Genomic DNA, 26,301 nt, shown 5'->3' with positions numbered 1-26,301 from the left:
TTGAAGGACATATACACGCTGCCTAACACCAGATGCAAAGAAACACATAAGAAGAACAATAGTTGCATACAACTAGGATTAGACTACAAGCTTTTTTTTGAGAGAAGACAAGATCTCGGCAAGGGACTCTTGTGTAAGTATCTCAATAGAGAGTTCAAGACAATATATGTTATACTCCTATAGTCTTATCTTGCAATGAAGTGGTGTGTCCCTCGGACACAAAGTCCTAAGCTTTTTCTTAAGCACGCTTGTCCACTTTAGGTGGAAGACTTCATGTTCAATGGACTACTAAGAAAATGCATGAGGAGCACCTACAAATATCATTGTCGCAAACTTTGAGCTACAAAGCAGCTAAGTAAAATTTAAATATAATGCTTCACCTGTCTAAGGCATTTGTGAAGTACTGATGCAGATATGCATGCTGGGGACATCTGCAACAAAACTCCAGCTGTTGCTGTGAAGAGGGGCATCACCACAATAAAGACCATGATAGCGACGAGTCCTAAGCATAATGTTTCTGCATTGTTAACCCTGCCATCATCCATGCAATAAAACAAGGCCAATCACACAGTGCATGCTAAAAATTGAGTAGTACAATTTCTACTATGAATAATAATTTTGTATACTAAAGGTTATATTCTAGGTACTAAGTGGTAGCTTACATTCCCTTAATTCATACAGATCGATTCTTGAAAAGCATAAGGAATGAACAATCTCTACGTCCACCACTACTAACACATTCAAAACATTTAATCCTAGTTTTGATTCCATTTAAACCGTAATCACAAGCCTTAAGTACACATTCCAACACAAATGATTCACAAAAGTCAATGGTTTCTAGCTCTCCTTACTATTTAAATGCACAAAACAATTAGACAAGTCTTACCCTAATGTCAGCAGCCAAGACACCAATATTAATCCAGCGCTGCAAAATATCCATGATTTAGGCTAAATTAGGAATCTCTCTCTCTCTCTCTCTCTCTCTCTCTCTCTCTCTCTCATTTGCAAATTTCAGGATGTTGAGCTTGAATGCGTACCAAAGAAATTAGGGGAAAAGAGGAATGATGAGCTCTCCAACCTACGTGCTCAATTACAAGATGACATGAAGAAACGGCAAGGGGAAATGCAAACTTGTATGCTGAATGAAAAAACCAGCTCTCAATTGAGATGCTAGAGGTCCAAGTCGCCACTCTCAAAGATGAGAATGAGAAGTTGAAGGCAGGTGCACTTTGGGAGGAAGGGGAGCTTCAGCCACCTATCCAAGAAGAACTGAACCTTATCAAAGAGCAAATGAAACAGCTCAAGGACACAAAGGGGACCTCAGAAGAGGGATGTAAGCTCATTGATGAGCTGAAATCTGAGAATGAGCAGCTCAAGAAGGAAATGGCAGCCTTACAAGCCACCATGCAAGGGAAACATGCTGAGTTCGCATAGCAAATCACAACGGGGAAGGCAAATATGCTTGCATGGAAGGATGTACTGAAAAAAGGCACAACAACACCCAAAAAAGAGCTCATTTCTGAAACTTTGGAAGACGAAAAGCGGTGTAACAGCAAGGCTATGAATGCACTAGTAAGAGGCCTAAAAGTGGGGGATACCCCCATGTCAGATGCCAAGGCTTTATATATACCTTTGTAAGACTAGAATAAGTCCAATCATACAAATTTAGATTTTTTGTTGTTCTAAAGACCAAAAACCTACACAGAAAATGAAGAGAAGAAAAAAGAGGTAAACAAAAACTTTTATGAAAAACAACCTCACCTATGAATCAGCTTGGAGAGTGGGTAAGGCAAATGCACACCGACAAGGCTCATGGTAATTGAATTGTGGACAGCAAATGATAGATCCACCCTCATGGGCATGAGGACCACACTGAAGGGCACCAAAATCTATTTGAATGATGATCTCACATTCCTACAGCAAGAGCACAGGAGGGAGGGGATGGTGCGAGTTATGGCAGCAAGGCAAGAAGGGCCTACAGAGACAGGAAGGTGATTATCCGAGAGAGGGCAGAAAGAAGGGAGCGGGAAGAAGGTGCAGTGAAGCACACATGACGGTGTCAAAACCATGAAATGAGAGCACACAATAAGCTGAAGATAGCGGTGTGGACTTGCAATGGCACTCTCTAGTCCAACCCTGGGGACACCAAAAGAGAGCTGATCTTCTACACTGAGACACATGAGAGCCCTGAGAGAGCACTGCCTACAATGACAGGATATACTTGGAAGTCAGCCCACAAGAGGGATCTAAGGAGAGAGCGGAGTACGAGGCTCCGGGAGGCTAGCTGTCCTCTTCAAATCACGTCTGAGACCACTCATATCTGTGGTTCGGAGAGAGGAGCATGCAGGACACATGTGGATACAAATTCAGCTTCCAGATGCTAAACCTATCTTCATTGCAGTGTGCTATTTCCCTCGAGATACGTCATCCTATGCACAAGAGGTCAATACAGATAGACACAGCCCGTATGAGATGTTCCATCATGACATCACAGAGTTCTCCAAACTAGGAGACATCCTCCTACTGGGGGACTTCAATGCACGGACCGAAAATAGACAAGTGGGCCTGCTTGACTTCACAGATCATAGAGATCCATGCATAATCACAGAGTGAGATGTAGCTGAGCTCGAGATACTTGGGCGCTCTGCAGGTGCCCCACAAGTGACAAGATATGGACGACATTTGCTTGAGCTGGAAGCTAATGGTCTCCATAGATGGCCATCCTCTAGAAGACTCCCTTGCTTGCTTTCTACATGGCGGTGGGTCTAGTACAGTAGATTATCTGCTAGGCCCACTAGACTTTGTCTCACGAATGCACAACTTCGCCATAACCCTCCCCCCCACTCGGAGCTGACCACTCATACTACATCTCTACCACCATGCCAGCCACGGGGAGAGCGCCTCCCACGCCCGCACGCATTCAAATCTACTTTGACCGTGTTCGTGACACATTGTACGTGAGTTACCTAGCTGGGGAGCTCCCGGCCCTACTTGGAAATGATACAAACCTCGCCAACGCCTCCAACACCGTTCTCTCAGTGGTACAAGACGCCACCACCAGATCCTTTCACACAAAACAATCCATGCGGATCCGAGATGGGAAGATGCCTCAAAACCCTTGGTTCGCCGACGACTGCAAAGAGGCGAGAGCCTACCTTACACGGGAGAGGGATTTAGGTCACCTGACGTCACCTGAAGCACATAGGATCTTCCGACGATTGACATGTCGTAACCGGCAGGTTTTCCTCACACATAGAATGGATGAGATTGTCAGATCTTTTGGAGGAGGAGACCCGATGTCACGGGGGCGTGAAATTCTAAGTACTTTAATGTACTACAAGACCGTGACAACTTTGGTTTTAAAAGTCCAAGCGTGGGCTTAATAATGTGTAATTAAACGCGGCACGGTGCCTAGCACATAAGCGTAATTAATCCCTAGGCCCAAAGGCATTCCAAGGAATTAAAAGAGTGGTTGTTGGGAAATGATGATGTTGCATTTTTAATGGGCCCCCTAGAGGGCCATGTACCTTCAGTGGCCCCCCTACAGTTCCAGGTGGCTCTAGTGCCTTCTACATGCTCCTTTGCCATTCCTGGACCTTCCTCGGCCTTCTAAACTTCACATGTGTGGTTTTCTCTCTCATCTTCTCCCTTTGTTGAGATTTTGGACTGGTTTTTCAGCCTCCTTCAGCTGAATTCCGTTTTTCTTCATAACTCCTCACTCGTTTGGATTCCTGGACTCCCGTTTGGATTCCTGGACTCCCGTTTGGCCCGATGGCTTCCCCTCTGCCTCCCCTTAATAGTGATATGCTTTTCCCTAAGTGCGTTTGGTAGAACGGGCAGAGCTTAGCACTTCTTTTGCTGGTCGAATTTGCAAAAGTGGCTTTTTCTGAACCTTTTTGCTTCTACCGCCTCCTAGGCCTCTCCTCTTACAAAGCTACAACTTTCTGTTGAATTTCGAGTGGTCCCACGTACTGGTTGACTGGTTTTTCTCAGTTTTGGAGGACTTTCCGGCGATGAAACTTCTCCAAAACCTTCTCAATGCATTCCTCTCTGAAGCACGCTTCTTTTGAGCCCAAAAACTCCCACTTCTTCGCGATAGAAGTGCATCTTTTCGCATTTTTCAGTGGAATTCTTGCTGGTTGGCTCTTGTAAATGCTCTTTCTTCAAGCCTTTGCACTCCTCTTTGGCTGAGAATGCAATTGGGCATTGGCTACTATGTCCTCTTGGCGATTAAGGACTTGGTTCGAGTTTTCAGGGCTTGGTGAGTTGTGATTTTGCTACTACAATTTCTTTTTGCCATAAGCTATTGGTTGGCCTCGTGTGCCGCCTCTTTCTTAGCTGACAGGTGCCCAGGCAGTGCTACATCAGTCATTCTTTGGTTGGGTACTTTGCTGATTTTATTTTGGAGCTTTGAAAAGCTTTATGAATGCCATCTGGAAACCACTCAAAGAGAGTGCAGCTGGGGTGCAGTGTGATTGCATCTGGACAGCCAATGGAATTGCACTCGAAAAAGAGAATGCCTTTGGGTTGAGCCTATGGGTTAAGTGCACTTATGTGATGATGTTCTATGCTTGAAAGCCTTGCGAAGGCTTAGTGAATTGGGGCTGCATGCTCAGTTGCAGGAAAGGTCTCCCAGATGCAACTTGTAATCATTTCACTGTGAAATATAAAGAAATACCAAAAGGGGCGCCACAGTGTTTGGGGCCAATCGGGTGCACTTGTCTATGTCTGTTGAGAAGGGGCATTCTAGCCTCCATCCCTTTTTCAGTGGTTTTGTTTGTGAACAAATGGGTAAATGCCAAATGGTGATCATGCAATGGTTAATGGTTGTGATATATGCTTTGTGAGCTGTAAATAAGTGCTAAAGTGATTAAAGGTTTAGTTCCACTGCCCTCTGAGTGATTAGAGGCCAGTTTCATTGGTTCCATTGCCGGGATACCACACACTCTTTCTCAAGAGGTGAGCCTCGGTAGTTTGGTGAAGGGATATCTTCGCAGCACTTTTTGATAGCTGAATATCACAACCATAAACATGGTGAGTACCCATGAGCAAGAGAGCTCCACAACTCCTCAAAGAAGAAGGCAAGAAAGCCTTAATGATCCAACTGGTGTACAACTGCATGGAGCACAACAAATGCCTTTTGAGCAGGCCACACATGAAGCTACAACTGAGCTCAACGGTGATACTACTATGTTGAATGCACAGCTTGCAAGTGCAGTGACTACTTTGACTCAGTTGGCTCAAAATTTGAGCTCAGATTGTGCAAACAAATGCCAAGAAGAATAAGAAATCAAGAAATCACAAGCACGGAAAGAGTGAGTACACACATGCATCAGCTTCTCATGGCGGACCGCACACTCATGCATCAGTTTCCCATGAGGGACAGCCATCAAAATGTAATGGCTTGGTTGAGAAAACAAATGGATTGTTGTCCAATTCAATGGGAAACCTTGTTGACACCAAGAAAAGACATTGGGATAGGCACTTGGCAGAAGTTTTATGGGCTTACAGAACCACACACAAGCTAGCTATTGGGTTTACACCATTCCAACTAGTGTATGGAATAGAAGCCATTTTACCCATTGAATTGGAGATACATAGTCTTCGCACAGCTGTTGCAAGAATAGAAGGATAGGAGGATGCCTATGCTCAATGCTTGGTACAGCTAGAAGCCTTGGATGAATGCAGATTACAGACCTTACAAAACTTGGAATCTTCACCCAAAAGAGCACTTGAGAAAGAGGTACAAAAAGTACATCCAGTGCAACAGTATGAGCAGCCAGCACAAGGCCTTGGTTTCGGTACTTCTACTCCTCAAAATAATAATGTGCAGTCCATAAATGTGGCTCAACTACCTCAGCCATATTTGAGGCAGCAACCTGAATATTTTGGTACAGATTCTATCGTTGATGCTATGTTGATTTCACCGCCAATTGAGCATAGAAAGCAAGCCATGTATGACAATGTGGGAATGCAGCCAGGCATGCAAGCATGGCTCTCCCTAGTGAAGGGAATGCTACAAATATACAGCCATCTTTGGGATTAGCCAAGTAATTCTCCTTACTGTTCCCCTGTGTTGCTTGTGCAAAAGAAGGATGGCAGTTGGAGAATGTGTATTGATTATAGGGCTTTGAATAAAGTCACAATTAAGAACCATTTTCCAATTCCACGCATTGATGATATATTGGATTGGTTGCAAGGTTCCTCAATGTTCAGTCGTATTGACCTTAAAAGTGGATACCATCAGATAAGGATACGGCCTAAAGATGTCTACAACACTGCCTTCCGCACTTCATTTGGCTTATATGAGTTCCTTGTGATGCCTTTTGGTTTGACTAATGTACCTGCCACTTTCAATAGAATGATGGACAGAATTTTTAGAGCACACAGAAAGTTTGTGGGCACTTTCTTCGCTGACATCATTGTGTTCTCTAAAAATGAGCAGGAGCACAGGAAACACCTCACTATTGTGTTTCAAGAGTTGACAAGACACAAGCTATTAATAAACACCAAGAAAAGTGAGTTCTTTATGCATGAGATTCATTTTCTCGGTCCTATAGTGTCAAAGGATGGAGTCAAGATGGATCTTGCAAAAGTTGAGGCCATAAGGAGTTGGCCAATTTTGAAAAATTTGCATGAAGTCAGAAGCTTTCTTGGGTTGTGTTCATACTATCGGAGGTTTATAGAGTACTTTGCAGAAATTGCTTCTCCCTTGCATGCTTTACAAAAGAAAGCTGCACTGTTTCGGTGGGGACCAAAGGAAAATGCAGCTTTTGAAGAGCTGAAGCAAAAGTTGTATTCTGAACCCGTTATTATCTTGCCAGAGCTTGCAAAACCCTTTGCTGTAACTTGTGATGCATGTGGGAACAGCATAGGAGGCACTTTGATGCAGGATGGCAGAGTAGTTGCATATGAGAGCAGAGTTCTCAAAGATGCTGAATTGTACTTGCAGATATACGAGAAGGAAATGTTAGCAGTGATACATGCTTTGACCACATGGAAACATTACCTTCTTGGAGCTGATTTTTATGTGCAGACAGATCATCAGTCACTTGGATATTTTCTTACGCAATTGGTATTCACAGAAGGTGATTGGGTTTTGCTGCGTTTTCAGAAGGCAAGGCTGAAAAATAAGAAAGGCAAGGAAAGGTTGTACACAAAGCTGAACATGCATTACTATGGTCCTTTCCAGGTTTCTGAAAAGATAAACGAGGTAGCTTACAGGCTGAAGTTGCCTCCACATTGGAAGATACATAATGCCTTTCATGTGAGCTTATTAAAGCAATATCATGGAGATATTCCCGAGGATTTACCTGATGAGGTGCAGCCTGAAGTGGAAGAACAGGATGAACTTCTGGCCCCAAAGCAGATTCTAGCACACAGAGATAGAAAGCTCAAGGGTAAAGTTATCCGTCGCTACTTGGTAAAATTTCAAAATTACCCATCACTTGATGCGAAATGGATGGAGGAAGGTGAACTGGCAGATTCGCCTGGGATATTACAGCTTTACCTTGATGCTTTCCAATTAGAGCCGACTGCGGTCCAAGCTCCTACAAGTAGTTCAGCAGAGCGAGCGTCTGGAGAATTACCTGGTGTTCGAGAGGGGGGTAGCACCTCCACTCCCTCAGTACAGACGGGCTCACTGTGATTTCATGAGGTCGCTTGATGACACTGTATGTTTCATCCGAGATACTGAGCTGACAGTATTTCTGTTATGAGACTTCATGATATTGATGCATCTTGACTATTGTTCGCCGAGGATCACATAGATTTTGAGCAGTGTATACGGATGGATGCATGCCTCTCCTAGCCATATTTTCACCGTCTCTATATACTATAGCTGCGGCTTTCTTGTATACTCTTTTATGCTATATTTCATGCACGCTCCTGTGTTTTGGGACAGCAAACTGTGGTTTGTTGTTTCAAGAGAGGGGTATGTCACGGAGGCGTGAAATTCTAAGTACTTTAATGTACTACAAGACCGTGACAACTTTGGTTTTAAAAGTCCAAGCGTGGGCTTAATAATGTGTAATTAAACGCGGCATGGTGCCTAGCACATAAGCGTAATTAATCCCTAGGCCCAAAGGCATTCCAAGGAATTAAAAGAGTGGTTGTTGGGAAATGATGATGTGGCATTTTTAATGGGCCCCCTAGAGGGCCATGTACCTCAATGGCCCCCCTAGAGTTCCAAGTGGCTCTAGTGCCTTCTACATGCTCCTTTGCCATTCCTGGACCTTCCTCGGCCTTCTAAACTTCACATGTGTGGTTTTCTCTCATCTTCTCCCTTTGTTGAGATTTTGGACTGGTTTTTCAGCCTCCTTCAGCTGAATTCCGTTTTTCTTCATAACTCCTTACCCGTTTGGATTCCTGAACTTCCGTTTGGCCCGATGGCTTCCCCTCTGCCTCCCCTTCATAGTGATATGCTTTTCCCTAAGTGTGTTTGGTAGAACGGGCAGAGCTGAGCACTTCTTTTGCTGGTCGAATTTGCAAAAGTGGCTTTTTCTGGACCTTTTTGCTTCTACCGCCTCCTGGGCCTCTCCTCTTGCAAAGCTACAGCTTTCTGTTGAATTTCGAGTGGTCCCACGTACTGGTTGACTGGTTTTTCTCAGTTTTGGAGGACTTTCCGGCGATGAAACTTCTCCAAAACCTTCTCAATGCATTCCTCTCTGAAGCACGCTTCTTTTGAGCCCAAGAACTCCCACTTCTTCGCGACAGAAGTGCTTCTTTTCGCATTTTTCAGTGGAATTCTTGCTAGTCGGCTCTTGTAAATGCTCTTTCTTCATGCCTTTGCACTCCTCTTTGGCTGAGAATGCAATTGGGCATTGGCTACTATGTCCTCTTGGCAATTGAGGACTTGGTTCGAGTTTTCAAGGCTTGGTCAGTTGTGATTTTGCTACTACAATTTCTTTTTGCCATAAGTTATTGGTTGGCCTCGTGTGCCACCTCTTTCTTGGCTCACAGGAGCCCAGGCAGTGCTACATCAGTCATTCTTTGGTTGGGTACTTTGCTAATTTTATTTTGGAGCTTTAAAAAGCTTTGTGAATGCTATCTGGAAACCACTCAAAGAGAGTGCAGCTGGGGTGCAGTGTGATTGCATCTGGACAGCCAATGGAATTGCACTCGGAAAAGAGAATGCCTTTGCGTTGAGCCTATGGGTTAAGTGCACTTATGTGATGGTGTTCTATGCTTGAAAGCCTTGCGAAGGCTTAGTGAGTTGGGGCTGCATGCTCCGTTGCAGGGAAGGTCTCCCAGATGCAACTTGTAATCATTTCACTGTGAAATATAAAGAAATACCAAAAGGGGCGCCACGGTGTTTGGAGCCAATCGGGTGCACTTGTCTATGTCTGTTGAGCAGGGGCATTCTAGCCTCCATCCCTTTTTCAGTGGTTTTGTTTGTGAACAAATGGGTAAACGCCAAATGGTGATCATACAATGGTTAATGGTTGTGATATATGCTTTGTGAGCTGTAAATAAGTGCTGAAGTGATTAAAGGTTTAGTTCCACTGCCCTTTGAGTGATTAGAGGCCGGTTTCACCCGACCACTAGATAGGGGTTTCTATTGGAAGGGAAGCCACCTATTCCCATCACTGACCCGGATATATGGCACACATATGCATGTTCCCTCTATGATGCCCAGATGCAGACACCACCGGATATGTCCTCTATGCCCAAGCCCACCACATGTCACTTGTTCACCACACAGAACGTACGACCTGCACTTCGTTGATTACACAATCAGAGAGAGAAAGACCACGAGAGCCTATGGACTAAGCGCTTAGCACATGGATAGGAGGTCCTAGCTTTGGTCCTGGCACACATGTTCAAACGAGCTATCCCCACCTGCTTGGATCACCACCGCGATTGTGCTGATACACAAAGCCAAAGACCCTATGAAAACTGGGAATTACCGTACCCTCATGATTGGCCATACACTAGCCAAGATTTATGGATCGGTTTTAGAGAGGGAGCTCACATTAGAAATGTTACTGCCCCACCTGTGAGCCCCCGATTTGAGGGGACAAGGGGACAAGAGACAATAGGGGGATGGAGCTGAGTGTACCTTGCTGTCTGAGGGCAGCACCCTGCATGGAACAGAGCGCCAGCACCACAGGCCCATGCGGGGGGCATCGGCAGCACATGTGTACCAGCCAGCAGCAGCCAAAAAGGCCCAGCATATGGGGCCTTATATAGGCCAAAGGGCTGACCTAGAAACCGACCAAAAGTTAGCCATTTAGGCCCTTCTGGAAGTCGGTGCAGCAGACTGGAACCGACTGGAAAGTCGGCCAGTTTAGGGGGCTTGCTGCCCACCTACATAAACCCCCTCCCCCTGCCCCCCCCCCCCACTTTTCTTCATCAGCAGCACTGACAGCCCTTGCACCCGGGCAAGGGTGCAGGGAGAGGAATAGACTCAGCCTTTTGTATCAGCATCTCTTTGCTGTTTGTTGCTCACTTCTTGAACTTTTGTCAGCCCACTGTTAGTGAAAGAATATATCAGAGTTTTTCTCTCTCTCTCTCTATCTCTCTTTGAGTGTCATATGTGCTGCAATCGGGAGAGAGAGCAGTGAGTGATTCTATCCTCTACTTTCCAACAGCTCAGCAGTCATACAGAGGCTCGGGGGCAGCAGGCACTAGGACAGGACGCATTCCGGAGACAACATTCAACCCTAGATCACATCTTCACTCTAAGGGCTATCATCGAGGAGGCAAGATCTAGACACCAGAAGGTCTACGAATCCTTTGTAGACTTTCAAAAGTCATTTGACACTGTCCCACAATCCAGCATGATCAGGAGATTACAAGAGATGCAGATCCCAGAGACATTGATATGCAGCCCACCAGAGAGCCATCGCTGTACCAGTCTTTGGTTGTTTATCCTGTTTCTGAGTCCCAGTGTCGAAACTAACTTGTTTTTCAGTCTGTTCCTAGATTGATTGATTGTATATACCTAGATGAATCCAGGAACGTTCCCAAACTCATCCTCTAAAAACACAACATAGTGCAGTTTCAATCTCATGATAGTCACTCACAAGGTTAAAAACCATAAACTCCATCATGCATAGCAGGGACTAGCTACTATGACATCCCCACTGACGTCATCAGCGCCCAACAGTGGGTGTAGACCATAGTATAAAAATATGTTCTCACACATACAAATCCACACACCCACACATACTTGAGCCTCCATTTATACAAAGTCTTCGTACTGAGTTTTTGTCGGCACTCCGGAGGTGAAGGGCAGACTCAGCCATGATGAAGGCTAGCACTAAAGGAGAAGACTAATCAAAAGGTAGTCCAAAATCTCTTCATTCAAGCTACAACTGCTTGTGAAGTCTAAAAATTTTCATTTTAGTCTCTCCCCAACGAGCATCTAAATCTAAATCTAGCTGATAGGGCAACGCACCATTTAAGATAGAAAGAATTATCACAATACCAGCAGGCCGCAACTTGGACGAAAACTTCACAAGGTGAGATTTGCATGTCTGCTAATACGGCATAAGCATATCCCTAGATTAATCCAGGAACATTCCCAAACCCATCCTCTAAAAACACAACATAGTGCAGTTCAATCTCATGATAGTCACTCACAAGGTTGAAAACCATAAACTCCATCATGCATAGCAGGGACTCGCTACTATGACATCCCCATTGACATCATCAGCGCCCAACAGTGGGTGTAGACCATAGTATAAAAATATGCTCTCACACATTCAAATCCACACACCCACACATACTTGAGCATCCACTATGCAGTTGTAGTTGACTATTTTTATAATTATGACTTTGTTAGCATACATTAGTACTCAGCAAGGGGCCTAGCATGCCCTTTGCTTCAGCCCACTGAGGCTCACCTGTCCACTAAGGATCAAGATTATTCCATACTAGTGTATGCAATTACACGAATTTGTTTGTCCCATAGGCCCGCGACGCCTCCCGTGGACGTTAATCTCTCTCTCTCTCTCTCTCTCTCTCTCTCTCACTCTGTGTTGTATACCTAGATGAATCCAAGAACATTCCCAAACTCATCCTCTAAAAACACAACATAGTGCAGTTTCAATCTCTCTCTATGTATGTATGTGTGTGTGTATGTATCTGTGTATGTATATGTAGGCATTGTCTTGATCACCATCAGGTTTAGGTGTTTCGTGAAGTCATATAAATATATTGAGGTGTCTAAGAGTCGCATGAATACATCGAGCTATTCAAATCAATGTCTTCGTGTGGCTGGGAATTTTCATCGTCTGTATCGTTTCTTTTGGGCAGAAGGCTTTTGATCCTCACTTTTATTTGTGAGAGATGTGTATGCTTTTGTTCAGGTGCTGTTCTTCCTCAGCTTCGGTTCACGACCTTTCTTGTTTGGATCCTTTGAGAATTCGTTGACCGAGAAAGTTTTCATGCAGCAGGTCTTTTTACCCATCTTCAGCTTGGGGGGGGTGTTGGAAACCAAGCCTTGAGATGGGCATCTGATGAAGGAGGGGTTGGTACAACTTCTGCCACTTGGTGGTGCTAGTGATTGCATGGATTGCATGGGCTGGTGAATCTCGGGCCATTTGCCCTTAATGGCGCAATTGATGGAGCGGTGAGGTTCCAGAATTCCATGCAAGATGATCGTGGCAGTGATTCCTACATGCAACCTTGACTATTTCTGATGGCTCGTTGTTTGGCTCACTATCATCTTTCACTGATGTAGTCCTTAAGCTGCCAAAAGCTCTTATGAAATAAAATTTGGTCATTCATGTTTCGTCGTTAGATTTTCTTTGTTATTCCATGCAGTAGATTGTAGGCTTAGTTTTAACAAAAGTCCTAGTCTCTTCAATTAGCTCATTCGTAATCCCAAGTGTAAATATTACTTCCCAATTATTTCAATACATGCTATTTGTGCTTCTGAAAAGATCAATAAACCACTCGATAAATAACCTTACCTACGAATAGAATCAGCAAGAACATGCAGAAAAATCGAATGATAGTTCATGTCCTCCGCTTTCCTGTAAGCTGCATAGATACCCCCAAAAAAGGAAACTTGTTTAGAAAACATTGGGAAACCTTATGAAAAGTAATAGGCACTTTCTCATAACTTACTGACTTTCTCAAAAAATCAAATAAGGATTCCTTGTCACTCTATTCCTAAATTTTGAATTTCAGATTTACAGGTCGTGATTTGACCTCTTTAAAAGAGAAGCAAGAAATTCACAAAATAAGCTAATTTTTGCTTGCAGCTCAAGCAATTTATCATGGAAAGCATTTATGTAGAGTTAACTGAAGTAGGATGTCACAGAATCAATTTGAACGTGGACACATTTTTTGAGCAAGTTCCAAAAGAATCAATTGAAGTAGGACTTCCTAGATCATTACTGTCTGTTTTCCCAGTAAGACTGGACAACAGCAGAAGAGATATTGATACCAGCAATGCAGTTGTATTTGTACTGCACTAGGTGGCAGGAGAGTAATGTTCCAGTGTCCTATAGCTAGTCAATGGGTCTTGGAAGGTCTATATATCCTTAATATGACACGAGGTAGCAAAGCTAAAAAGCCTACAAACAAGCTTTGCTCCTTTGATGGAATTGAGAGCTTCAGCTTGCAGATTTTGCCTCGTCAATATCTAGATGTTATGGAATCAGCATGTTGGGTAGCACCCACAACTACACCATTCAGATAATACAGCATTTTCAGATTCCATACAGGGTACTTTTGTCGGCAACAAACGGGGAGAGAGCAGACAGCACATCCACATAGCACCCTAGAGAGAGCGGACAACAGACCCACATAGCACACTAGTGTATTGTAATTAATCAAAGAATATTAATGAACCCTGCTCTTAAGATCTGCACATATGATGATGGAATGTCTTATAGCACTCCGTGAAAACTGTAAGCAGTTTGATTGCACAAACATGAGATTAATCTTCCACTGAAGCCTGTCCCCAAACAAAACAACAGTGTGTCTTGAGATATTTTGTCAAAGCATGAAACACAAAATTCCTAAAGATAGTAATGCAACCATTTTTGTCATAGGAGATCCTCTTATGGTACAACCAAATCTCCATGAGATAGTGATAAGATAGGCATCAACTTATGATGAAGTGTCATGCTTGCTCAATTTTGAGTTGGTATCTTTTGGATCGAGCATATGCTTGCAATCCATCACCTTGAATCTTTCCAAAGATTTCACTTTCTGACAAAGGCATGCTTTCAAGCTTTTTCTATACCTCCTTGCCCAAACAGATGGGGAGGGGACCAACCCCCCCAATGGACTCCTCATTGGGGGACCAACAGATGGGGAGGTGACCAACCCTATTCCAACAGATAGAGCTCTTGCATGCAAGATTTCAAAAAGCAAAGGTAAACAAGAACGGAAGTAAATTCTATATGGCTATTATGGCAAGCCAAGACACAAGGATTACTAGAAGAGAGATGACACAAAAAAAAGGAACAAGGAGGTCGAAAAGGACAAGGAGTCTGCTTATGCTCTTGCATAAGAAGCATATACTCACATTCGTCCTATCAAAACCTCAAAACAACAAAACAGCCAAAACATCTCAAAACAGGACGAAAGTCTCTCAACGAAACCTCAATTTTGCCCAAATCCAAATACCTATCCGAACTTGAGAAAGGACATTGAAAGCTTGAATCTAAATAAATTTGAAGTGTGTTTGTGTTTTGAATTTCCTTTTTAGGTGTCTTGACTTGTATCTCTCTTTGTTCACTCTGAACTTGAATATAACATATCTTATTTGCCCCTATCCTTGTATATATTAAGTATCAATTCGAAACCTATCCATTTCGCCTGAAAAGACACAACGAACCGTGTCGAAAAAACAAAATGACAAAATAGACAAAACATTTCTTGTGACTATGATAAGAAATCGTAGGGTTATGCGTCGTCAATGACACATACTACAATGAGTATGCATTCTAGAAGAACTTGCTGCTCTAGCAGCATATTAGAGCAGCATATAAATTAGGAAATAAGATGGTCTTCTAAGCCCAAAATACCCCGTAAATCATTGTGTTTTTTATCATTTCGGATAGTTTCTTCTCAAATCTTGGTTTTGCTCATCTAGGTTTGGTATTTCGAATTTGGTCTGCTGCGGATATTATCGGATAGAATGCTTTTGTAATCCTCACGTGGCTTTGTGAGTGATATTTGGCATCTATACAAGTTTTCATTGTGTGTCAACTTTGGGATCAAAATCCTTCGCTTTGGATTGCATAAGAATTTATTGGCAACAAGCTTTCATGCAATTGATCTCAAGATTGCCCATCCTCAGTTTGAGGGGGGTGTTGAGAAACCGTGGATACGCGAGGTAAACCATGGACAAATGAGTTGGTGAGCAAAACAACATGTGATCTCATATGCATGAAAGGTGCGCCTTTGTTGGTGATTGATCAATTTGTGGTCTTCTCATGATTTCACAATTTCATGGCTGCTCCTCCTTCCAGCCATGATGCTCACCTGCTTGCTACATTTGATCCATTTTATGACGAGATGTTGTATGCAGATCTAGCGCGAGAAGTCTTCAAGATGTAGTCGATTATCTTCCGTGCAATACACAGTTTGTTGTTCATCATTTCTTGCAGTCTATTAGTCTACAATTTCCTTGCATGCATTCCACCTTTACTCCCTCATTTTGAATGTCTCAATAATACTATCCTTATTTCATCTAGCAATTATCAACATACATGATAAACACAATGGGTCATTTTTTTATTTCAGAGACAATGTTAAGTTTACACAAAACTCATATGGAGCACATTTTTCCCATGTGTATTGTACGGAACGTACGTTACCAGTACCATAACCCTCAAGATGGCAACCTGCAAATTTTTTTTAAAAATCAGGAACCCTCACCTCACGTGGAGTATGTCTTTTTCTTGGCCCTTTCCAAGCGGCACATCAAGTTCAGATCTTCTTGAACCCACAACCCAACACCTCGAGCAATAATCGCTCACTTAGAACCGACGGGGTTTTCTAACTTGAAGACCCTTGTTGATGATTGCATGTAGCTCCTACTTTATCACAAGAGTGCCACTCGACAATACATTGTAACGTGTGACTTGTGATATAATTGATTCAGACCGTTACATGTTTTTTCCTTTTAACTTATACATTATAAATTCAAAATGCCTCAATGTTATATTATAAGTATGGGAAATTTTTTTTATTTTACAAATCACATTCAGTAATATCAATACCATCCTGGAATTATGGGTCAAAACTACTGTGTGTATATTAAAATCTGAGTATGTCTGAGTTACTTTGTGCACGTTAATAGAAGAATGAGATATGAGATATACTGAAATCCGTTGGACACTTTTGACGTGTTCCTGAGTGCACTTTCGACGGAGCAGCTGGAGCACCTCATACAACAAGTGGGTATTGGCCCCCATTAGGCCATTGAGAAACTGCAAATGTTGATGCTGAATTTCACATGTATGAAATTCGTCAGTATTTACAATGTTTTCAGCACTTCGAAAATTTCACGCATGTGAAAATCACCGGGATTAAATGCTTGCTACTGCCTTCTGTTGCTGCAAAGTTCTTCAGCTCTGCAAATTTCTGAGGTTTGAGGAATTGCAGAAAATAGCACCAAAAATCATTAAGAACTGGCAATATTTGCAATAGAATTGTCACATGATGATGTAGTGTCTCCCTTTGCTAATTCTCTACTCTGTGACAAAAAACAAACTGTCTTTTGTTGATTTCTGCACAATTACAGCTCTCTCTTGCTCACCGTGGGCTCTAATACCATATTGGAGCTTAGCGAATGCAAGCAGAAGAAAGAACGAGTAAGTAGACACCTGTCTTGTATTGACAAAGCTCTCACAATCAGAGGGACAATGTGTACAAGAGTGTGTGAAAAAGACACAAGGCCAAAGTGATGTAGCTGACGGGGCAATACCATGTAGCAGGTCAAAATCTTTAATTGACCTGTTGTGTCCACAAGCTGCCCTAGCTCAGCATAACTGATACCCAATTTTAGAAACGTCCATTGGTTGGTCCAAAAAATGGCATGCCAAGTACCAAGCCTTATGCATTAACTTCTAGCAAAAAGAACCACAATAGAATGGAGGAGACAACTTCGAGAAAGCTAGGTAAATTACAACTCATTTGAGAACTGAAGAAACCTTCGTGAAAGCAGGCCTCAGGCATGGAAAAAAGACTTAATGATCATTTGAAAAATAGCCAATAAAACCCACCACAACACATACATCATACAACTCAAAATATTGCACAACGTGGAGCATCAAAGGGCCCCAACACTCTTGGGGGATCCTTTGTAGTTAAGCATCAAGTGATGGACACACGTTATAGAATGTTGCCTCATCATCTTAAGACATGTTAGCTGCCATCAGGTCTGGTCTCATTCACTCCCTTGAAGGACTACGTCAAGGTGATTGTTGAGGACATCTTGCAGACCAAAACTGCTTGTACAGACGAATGAAACGTAGATTGACAATAGTCTCCCCTAGCCTGTTAATCACTAGATAGGTCCTTTCACTTTCTACTTCCCTAGATTTCTTTTGACCATTTTGGTCATGAATTCTGCAACCAAGGGAGTTTATTTCCCGCCTCGGGCTGTTTGACCTAGAGCCTCTAGCTCAGCATTGTGCACCCAGGGTCTTTACTGTATATACTTCCACCCAAAAAAAAGGGTTTTGAGCTCAAAAAGCTAGCATCCACTAAACTGTTCACTGCAATCTGTTGGAATCATTATAGATCTTCAGTCAAATAAAGATAAATAATCACTCATCAACAGCCTGCAGGAGATCAGGAAAGATACTTACCAATGCGGATACGTGCATAGCTCCGAAAAAACCACACTCCTAAAAGATTCACAAACAGATTCGTCACTGCAGAAACGATGAGATAGTGCCTGTATGATGACAAGGATCAGCTTAGTTGTTAGCACTAAAGTGTGTAGATTTGCTGAAGTGTTGACAAAACATCAGTACCACACTCAATACATATCAAACCCTCCTCGTCAAGTGCAGCAAAATTCTACTACCATCGATAAGATCGAAAGAGAGTCCTGAACCATCTGTGGTTAAGTCAACTGCCTTTTTTTTAAAGGTAAGATGCACATTTGACATTAAATTGAACTTCCATATTTGGTTGCTATTTCTGCATGCAGAAGATAGCAGAATGCAAGTATGACAGCTATGAAACAGCTACTGTGGCAGGAATCATTTGTCACTTACTTGTGCTCAGATTCGTCTTGAACAAAGGCATGCAGTGCCTCAACTGCAAGGGAAAAGGAAAGAAAAAGGAGAAACAGCTGCCTACAGGCACAACAAGACAAGCACACGATAGTGATTTTATTGTCTCATACTATGAGGAATTAAACAAGTATAAGACTATATATCCTGCAAGCAAATGCTCTTTCATCTTATGTTCAAAGGCTTCCCAGCCTTCCTCGACAAATAAGAAAAGCAAGTACATGTTCATTTCAAGAAAAAATATAAAAATCGTGCCACAACTAAAAGCCAGAAACTTACAGCATTTGTAAAAGCTGCCAGGACTTCCAACCTTTTATACCTGATGAATAAATATTTGTTGACACAAAGTAAGAAGCTTTTTACAACCAAAACATGTTTTGATGATTCAACCTTGTATGCAGTACAAAACTATTGACCCTAAGATAGCTTCATTGTAATACATGCATGCATGCAAGAATGAAGCATATATCCTAGATTCAACAAACAGATAGAAACAACCCAAGGCAATGTTCATTAATTTTGCATCATCATTCTCTATGATATATAAATGCAGCAATCTACTTAACACTCGCAGTTAGTAACTAAACAAAGATAAAAGAGCACAATAAAGTAATCTCAGGACTACCAGCCGCCATGACTAACAAGAAAGTAGATGTAAGCATAGTTGCATATACAGGGGAAAAGGACTGCTGTAAGCCCCAAACATTCCCTTAAGAGAAGTTGCAAGGATTCAGTTCGTTTCTTTCCATAATCGTACTTAGCAAGACGATAGTGACAACAATCAAAGTTTAGAGCATTCAAACCCTATTTATCATTTCCGCAAATAGTATTACTTCTTACCAACAAGAATGCAAGGTGTGTACCTATAAAATTGGCATGTATACAAGTGCTTATATGAGTCAAGTCCCTTGGGTTGTTGGGATATGTGTGCGTTTCTTTCAACCATTGGGAAAAAATGCTTTTAGTGCTTATTGTATCATTTGTGCTTCAAAGATTTTATCCACGTAGTGACTGTCTCATTCTTTGTGGAATATTAAATCACAAATAGAGCTCATGATATCATTTGTACTTCAAAGATTTCACCCACATAACGCCTGTCTCCTTCTTTGTGAAATATTAAATCAGAATATCAAGACTTCCCCATCACTCGTATGAGTTGCTCTTAAGTGAATATAGTATCCAAGCAAAGGGAAGATTCTTCTGTGGCAAACCGTGGGGCTTCTAAAGATTTTCTTCCCCAAATACTAGACTTGTATAAGAAGGCTGACTTGAGCGCTATTTGGCCTTCAAAAACAGGGATATCACATGCACCATCAATGGACACAATATCTAGCTGCAAGTTGTATGGAGGATAGTAAGATTGTACTTTAGAATGGGATGATTAAGGCCCAAGATTATAAAAGCAACCCCGGAATACATTCAGTCTTGGAAGAGCAACTTTTTAGAGATCTACAATCAGCCCACTCATACACTTCAGCAATGTAGATTCTTCTTCACATGGGCAGCCAGTTGCATGATGCATCCAATCAGGTTTCAGGGCAACCAAATAGACTAATAGAGAAATCCTCTCTTCAGATGGGCAGCCAGTTGAATCCAATCAGGTTTCAAAGCCCTCCCTTGAATCTTCCAGCATACACTGTGGAAATGATACAGATCATATGTTTGGTACAGAAACCCAAGTTGAACGTTAACCTTCCTGAATGCCGCTTGAAGATAACTCAATACACTTCTACCGTCAATAAGTATGTGGCGGTATCTTTCGTGAATTCAATGCTTCCATTGAATTGTGAAGGCAATGCATACAAACTTGCAGTTCACTCAACTTGTCCGTCCATTTCCTATACTGACATATTGGACCAAACACATCAGCAGAGTTTCAAATTCACGCTACGTATAGCAGGAATCTCTCTCTCTAAACTTACCCATAACTGTAAATGTCATCATGCTTCCTGGTGTACAGCATTGCAATCAAGGAGAATGACAATAATCCACAACCAAACGTCAAATGGAAAGAATCTGACACAAGACCTGCAAAAAAGATGGAGAAACAATGGTCTCAATTGGAAACTTCTTTAAAATGTGTATTCATCGCTCACTTTCAAGCACACACTCACAACACACTGCAACGTTTGGCAAGCTCTACAAGCAACAGCAGCTCTAAAATTCAAATGTCACAGTTTTGAAATAAAATCAGGCCAAGGTATCAGCAATCAGGACAAGGTATCAGCCTGCCAAATTACGCCAAAGGTCCAGTCCTCAGTGTGACAAAACAGAATCGAATTTCAAAATCAGAGTATTTCAGTGACAAAAACATAGACGTCATCCTATGTTTCTGATGTTTCATGGTGCATCCGGAACAGAAAACATATCGTAAGAGATCAAAAAAAGCTACATACGAAGAGCAGACCATCGCAATTACTAAAGAATGTTGTACTGTGAAACCTATGAGAAAAATACTGCATTGTTTTGGGATAACATTTGAGCAAATAAAGCAAGGAAGTGCTTCCATGCTGGCGGAGATCAAAGACCCTCTGCAATGCTAGACTTCAAGGAGGAACAATTCAAAAGTTTTAAGCTTCATTACCCACGCGGCCTGAAATCAGACCCAGAACCAACTCCACCGAGGAATAAGTGACGTTAAGTATTATGAGCACCAACAGTTTCCTTGCGCCTCGGTTGCCCGATTTCAGGGCATTCCACGCCAAATGAAAGGTGGACGAGGGATGTTGTTTGGACTTTCGGCCAGGATCCTCTGAAATTTTGGCAAAATCCTCGGAGACGAACTGCCCTTTCCAAACGTCCTCGTCGGCGCGGAAGACCTCGGGGGCCTGGCGACGGGTCATGGAAACGATGCGATCGAGGGAGCTACCACGGGATCTAGAGTCGTGGGAGTGGAAGGTGGAGTTCCGAGAGAGGGCAGAGGAGGTGGGAGGGGGATAGCTAAAGGAGGAGTGGCGAGTGAAGGAGGGAGGCGGAAGAGGAGCAGGGGAGAGGGGCAAAGAGAAGAAGGCATCTGGGGTTGGCGATGGCGATGGCGATGGAGATGGAGGAAGAGCATCGGACTCCATAGCTTGAAGCTTCCAAGCTCCCAAACTAGGGACACAAGCTACTTTGCTTCAAAGCTATGGGGACGCCTTTCTTGGACCCAAATGGCCTTTCCCTGCCTTTCCCTGGCTAGCAAAAATGCCAACGCCATTTGAAGCCTTCATTAAATTTCTTGGACGCACTTTGCTCTCAACTTTGATTTCATCCTCAAAACAGTTTGAGCCCCGTAATCCCAAGTAGAGAGGGAAAATTCCCGTCTCCACCGCAACACTTGCAATGCTACACTATGGCAACTAGATTTACGGGGCTGAACAAGGGAACGAAGGAAACGGTTGAGTTTTTTGGCATATTTGCTTGGATAGCAATTGCGGGAACAACCTCTAACCAACCTTTTCTGGCCCTACTAAGGGTCTATGGAGGGATGGATAAATTTTTTGCTAATCACGTTCATTATTTAGGAGTTAGTTCATTTGGTCAAGTTGACCATGTTAATGGCATGATAATGGGTGTTTAGTGTTAGGATTAGTGGTAGTTTAGGCCATTGTAATGAGTTCTAGGTTTAGGCTTTTGTCTTTTTGTGAGGGTCCTAAATGACTTTGTCACTTTGTGTGGATTAAGTTTTTGACCTCACATGAGAGGTAGTGAATTATTTTGTCATTCAGCTTCTATGACACCACTTTTATTAAAAGCATGTGAGATCTTGCCAAAATGGCCATGTCCCCACTCATATTTAATGGCCTGTCCCCTCTTTCATCTCTTTGCTCTCCTCTATTTTCACTCATCTACCCTTTCACCATATTCATTCACCTTTACTTGCATTTTTCTATTTCCATTTCATACACCTTTAGTTTTCCTTTTATAAGTTATTGGAAAATTTTATTGTAATATTTATCAAAGCTACTTTACATTTCCTCTAAATGGGGACTCAATGATTGTGCCACCCTGTTGTAAGCAAGATTGTAGTAGCATAAATACATCTAAAGAAACCACCATAATCAACAAATCTACAAACCATGATGGAGTACTTTGCTTCGAGTTAGAATTCAAAGAATCAACAACTTACTCATTTGCATAATGGAGAGACCATTACATTGCATACATTTATGCATAATGCACTCTAACACCTACACCTATAATAACATTCCCAAAGGAAGGGCCTTAGTGGGATTTCCACCTTGTTTTTGGGAGGCGTTTCCTTGAGTATTCCGGTCCCCTAATCGATCAATCATGATCTGCTGATCCACCGATCCGCGACCATTTTCATGCTCGTCCGATTGAGCTCACTCCCTACTTCTCTACTCATAAACTAACCACTCGCCCATGGAGGAGGAAATAGAATTGGAGGACGACCATCGAGTCTAGTAGAAGTCAACATGTTGCTAATTTATGTCATCAACCTAAGATTGGTCTAGTAAATGGAGGAGATGGAATGGGCCAATCATGTTGCAGTGGGTGGCCTTCATAGGTTGGGCCAACTAGGATAGCAACCCTTCACACCACCTTTTGGAGGATGGCAGGCAAGTGGTGTGAACCTACTAGCCATCGTTATGCCATGAGTAGGGTTTCTTCTCTCCGGACTTCAATCATTGGGTGAATAGTCCCCTTCCCAAAGGTGATTTGTGTGGGTGACTTAGAAACTAGCACATCATGGGTGGTAGCCCGCTTGAGCTCGGTGCTCGCATTTGATTCCCTCAGGAAGCTCCTGCTACCTATCAGTGTAGTTATGCCAACACTAGGCCTCAGCCAATTTCTTCTCTCCGATCTTCAATCATTGGGATGTATTTCCATTAGCCAAAGCCTTAATCATTGGGATGAATTTCCATTAGCCACATCCTTGTCACTCAAGTACACCCAATGAGTTTCCTACAATATTATCCTTTCCTACTCTAGTACATCATACCATGCTAACACTCTTCCATTTTGTAGTGTGTTAAGTGAGAACACACTTCAATTTCTTTCACAAGTGCTAGATGAGCAATCTTAAAAGGATTTTGAGGGCTTAACTTTGGTGTGCATTGACCGTATTTCTCCCACCATGAAAAAGGCCTCAACTAGGTTTTATGAAGAAACATACATTAGCTAAGCCGAATTCCCCAAAGGGGTTCCTAAATGAGAGGAGTTGGTTCTCCAAAGAATCTTGCAATGTTGCATGCTCTGCCCATTTAGGGAAAAATGTCCACCCTCTAATCAAGTCAACATCATCCGAGTAGTCCTCCCTCCATAGAGGATGCAAAATGTGTGTGATTGCATGGATAGGCCTATGGAACCATATCCATCTTTTCTACAAGCCCGAATTCTCTCATGCTTTGTAGTGTGCATGAAGAGAACATCAAGGTTCAAGTAGCTCGAAATGTATAAGCCTTAGCTTTTTGGTGTAAAATACAAATCTGAGATTAAAATTCCAAAAGCTAAAAATAAGAAAATGAAATGAAAAAAAATCAATGGGACTAGAACCCACTATCAAATAAGTTAGTTGTCTTTTTACATTTGGACATCCCAAAGTAAAAGTTTAAAATCTTGGAAACCTTTAAGGCTACACTACTTGCACGAGTGAAGGTCTAGTGATAGCACTAGCAATAGAAAAAGATGCCCTTGTGTAGTTAGTGAAAATGGAGGCTACGATAGATAATCGATATCATGGGAGACGAGAGAAGTTGGAAGATATCAATCTCGATTAAGATGTTAGATTCAGGAAAGATGTTAGAGTTTGGAGTTTGCTTGGAGTCACTACACCTATTGTCAAAAGAAAGCCCAGCCAGCAACCATTGACATTAGGAAAAAAGGGAACTCATTTTGGGGCCCTATAAGAAATTTGCTAGTTTCTTATTTTTCTTTGCTCCAAAATCTACAAAAATGAACTGGAATTAAATGGTTCTATCATATTCTCTCTTTAAAACAGGTTTCGTGTCATCCTAACTCATGGCAGCAATACATTTTCGTGTCAGAATCCCATAATTAACGATTAAGAATCTTTGTTTTTCAAAAATTTAAACCTTTGCATGACAGATAAACATGGACTTATCGTGGTAAATATGGACTTATCGTTGCTAACTTATGTAGGCCTCAAGATTCCATGGTCAGAAACTCATAACTAACCTTTAAGAATCTTTGTTTTTCAAAATTTTAACCATCCCTACGAAAGATTAACATGGATTTATCATGGTAAGTCCCTTGTTTGTTTTATAAAAGTTGACAAGGGTGCGAAGTAACAAGATAACAGTGCTGAAAAAAAAGGCAACATGCAACTATGCCACTAAAGAACAATCTAGCAAGAAGAGACTTTACCTCCTCCACATCGATTTAGAAGAAGAGTATGCACCTGTGCAAAAATGACGGAAGGGTCTACAAGTAGGTGCAACTCAAAGAGAGAACATGAGGATAGAAGGTTTACAACATATCGATTTATGGTGTGATGGAAGCATTTACCCAAGATGTCCAATTAGTAACTTTACTCAATAAGGGCCTACTTGGATATGTCAAATCTCAATCTGCGACTATGGAAATGTACAAAGGCTTTTACCAATAAGAGATGGGAATGAAATTGCAACAAGTAGCAGAAAGCTCTAAATTGAAAGAGCAGCCACAGAAAGAAATTGAAGTACACATGATGACAAAGAAGATGTTAAGGAAAGCTAGAAGATAAGCCACACCCTTAGGAGATAGACTTAGAAATAGAAAAATTTGTAACCTTGCAAATTTAAAAGCTGGCAGTGGAGGATACAAGCATAGAGATCAAGAAGCAAGGTAAGTCTGCTTTTGCTTTTGCAATTTTGAATGCAACACAGAGACAATGATTACTCAATGATTATAGCAATTGAGCTTGGAAAAACTATTTTGTTTGTGCATGTTGTAGGAAATTTCTTGAACCTCATATAGAAAATGTTGATCCTAACGCCCCTCCAGTAAAACAAACGAAAGGTTTACTACCAACTACAATTACAAAAAGTATGGTAGAGGAGAAAAATTTTTAAGCAATCAAACGCAATGTTGTGCAACAGTTTGTAGATACAAACAAATTTGACGTGAATGTAATCCAAGGGGCACACAATGAGAGTGGAGTGAGCAAGAAAGGTTACACTTCCATTTTTGATGTAGTATCAATAACCTTGAAAGATCAAAGGATAAAACGTGTGCTCTTACCGAAGCCTATGGAAGTGTGGATGTTAAGAGGCCTACTCAACCAACAAGTAGATGATTATATTAGAAATTGTATGCATATTGAAGGAGTGTACAAAAGTGACAAGGGGACCACTGTATATAACTCTTTTAACAACATTTTTGTCGATATTCAACACGTGCAAAGGAGAATGCTTGAGTTTTATGGTATGGCATTTGAAGAGTGCCAGGGGCTCCTGAAACTTGTTATAAAGAGACGAATGTGAAATTATCAAGGAGAAAAAGATTGAATGAGTGACCATCACTCTAATGAACATAGCTCTTGACCCCCTCAATTACAACAATAGACCCAAAACACTCCAGTCTGCAATAAGAAAAGCACATTTGGTGGGTGAGTGCATTTAAGGTAAGCACATACTCCAGTGTGCAATCAGAAAAGCACATTTGGTGGCTAGGCGCATTTAAGGTAAGCACACACTTGGATTGAAAGTGGTTTTTTCAGAAGTATAATGTATTTATTAATGTCTGAATCTTCAATTGTAATTTCTATGCCAGATTAAGACAGAGGACCACCAAACTCTTGATTGGGTATTCCAACAAACAGAAATACCAACAATTATTAAAGGACAAGTTCAAGGAGGGTATCTGCATGGTTGTGGCAAAGGTTGTAGGCCATCTTCTCCTGGTCGTATTGATGCCCTCTGAGGCCTGGTATGTACCATGTAGCTTTAGTTATTGGCACTTAGGTCACTTAGTACTTTGTGTCTTATGACACCTAGTACTAGTGGTACCACTAGGACACTAGGTCTTAGGGTTCTCTTTTATAGTACTTTGTACTTTCGTTTTCATTCTACTAGTTGATGTGATGGCTTCCACTTCTTGCTCCACTCTTAATCCTTTTGTATCCATGAGCCTACTATGATAT

General features: G+C 42.0%; 1 protein-coding gene across 2 annotated transcripts in view; it reads right to left on the bottom strand.

Annotated features, from left to right (window-relative positions):
• The window catches only part of LOC147905341 (Cation efflux family protein), a 46,956-nt gene extending 25,580 nt beyond the window's left edge, over nucleotides 1-21,376 (bottom strand). Inside the window, exons 1-8 of one of the 2 annotated variants that reach the window (XM_087379625.1) lie at nucleotides 20,800-21,376; nucleotides 20,138-20,243; nucleotides 18,495-18,534; nucleotides 18,198-18,274; nucleotides 17,784-17,872; nucleotides 12,921-12,990; nucleotides 887-925; nucleotides 381-531 (exon numbers count right to left, since the gene is read on the bottom strand). In XM_087379625.1, the coding sequence (XP_087235751.1) occupies nucleotides 381-531; nucleotides 887-925; nucleotides 12,921-12,990; nucleotides 17,784-17,872; nucleotides 18,198-18,274; nucleotides 18,495-18,534; nucleotides 20,138-20,243; nucleotides 20,800-21,283 (1,056 nt within the window). In that variant the 5' untranslated portion in view covers nucleotides 21,284-21,376. The remainder of the gene's footprint in view (nucleotides 1-380; nucleotides 532-886; nucleotides 926-12,920; nucleotides 12,991-17,783; nucleotides 17,873-18,197; nucleotides 18,275-18,494; nucleotides 18,535-20,137; nucleotides 20,244-20,799) is intronic. The other variant, XM_087379616.1, reaches the window with a different exon arrangement.
• Nucleotides 21,377-26,301: the final 4,925 nt, after the last annotated feature.

Source organism: Dipteris shenzhenensis, chromosome 1, assembly GCF_047967505.1.
Source record: "Dipteris shenzhenensis isolate YYH24624 ecotype China chromosome 1, Dip_SZ_1.0, whole genome shotgun sequence".
Taxonomy (NCBI): Eukaryota; Viridiplantae; Streptophyta; class Polypodiopsida; order Gleicheniales; family Dipteridaceae; genus Dipteris; species Dipteris shenzhenensis.
Note: the sequence above shows the minus strand (reverse complement) of the source record. Positions and strands in the feature narration are given on the sequence as shown.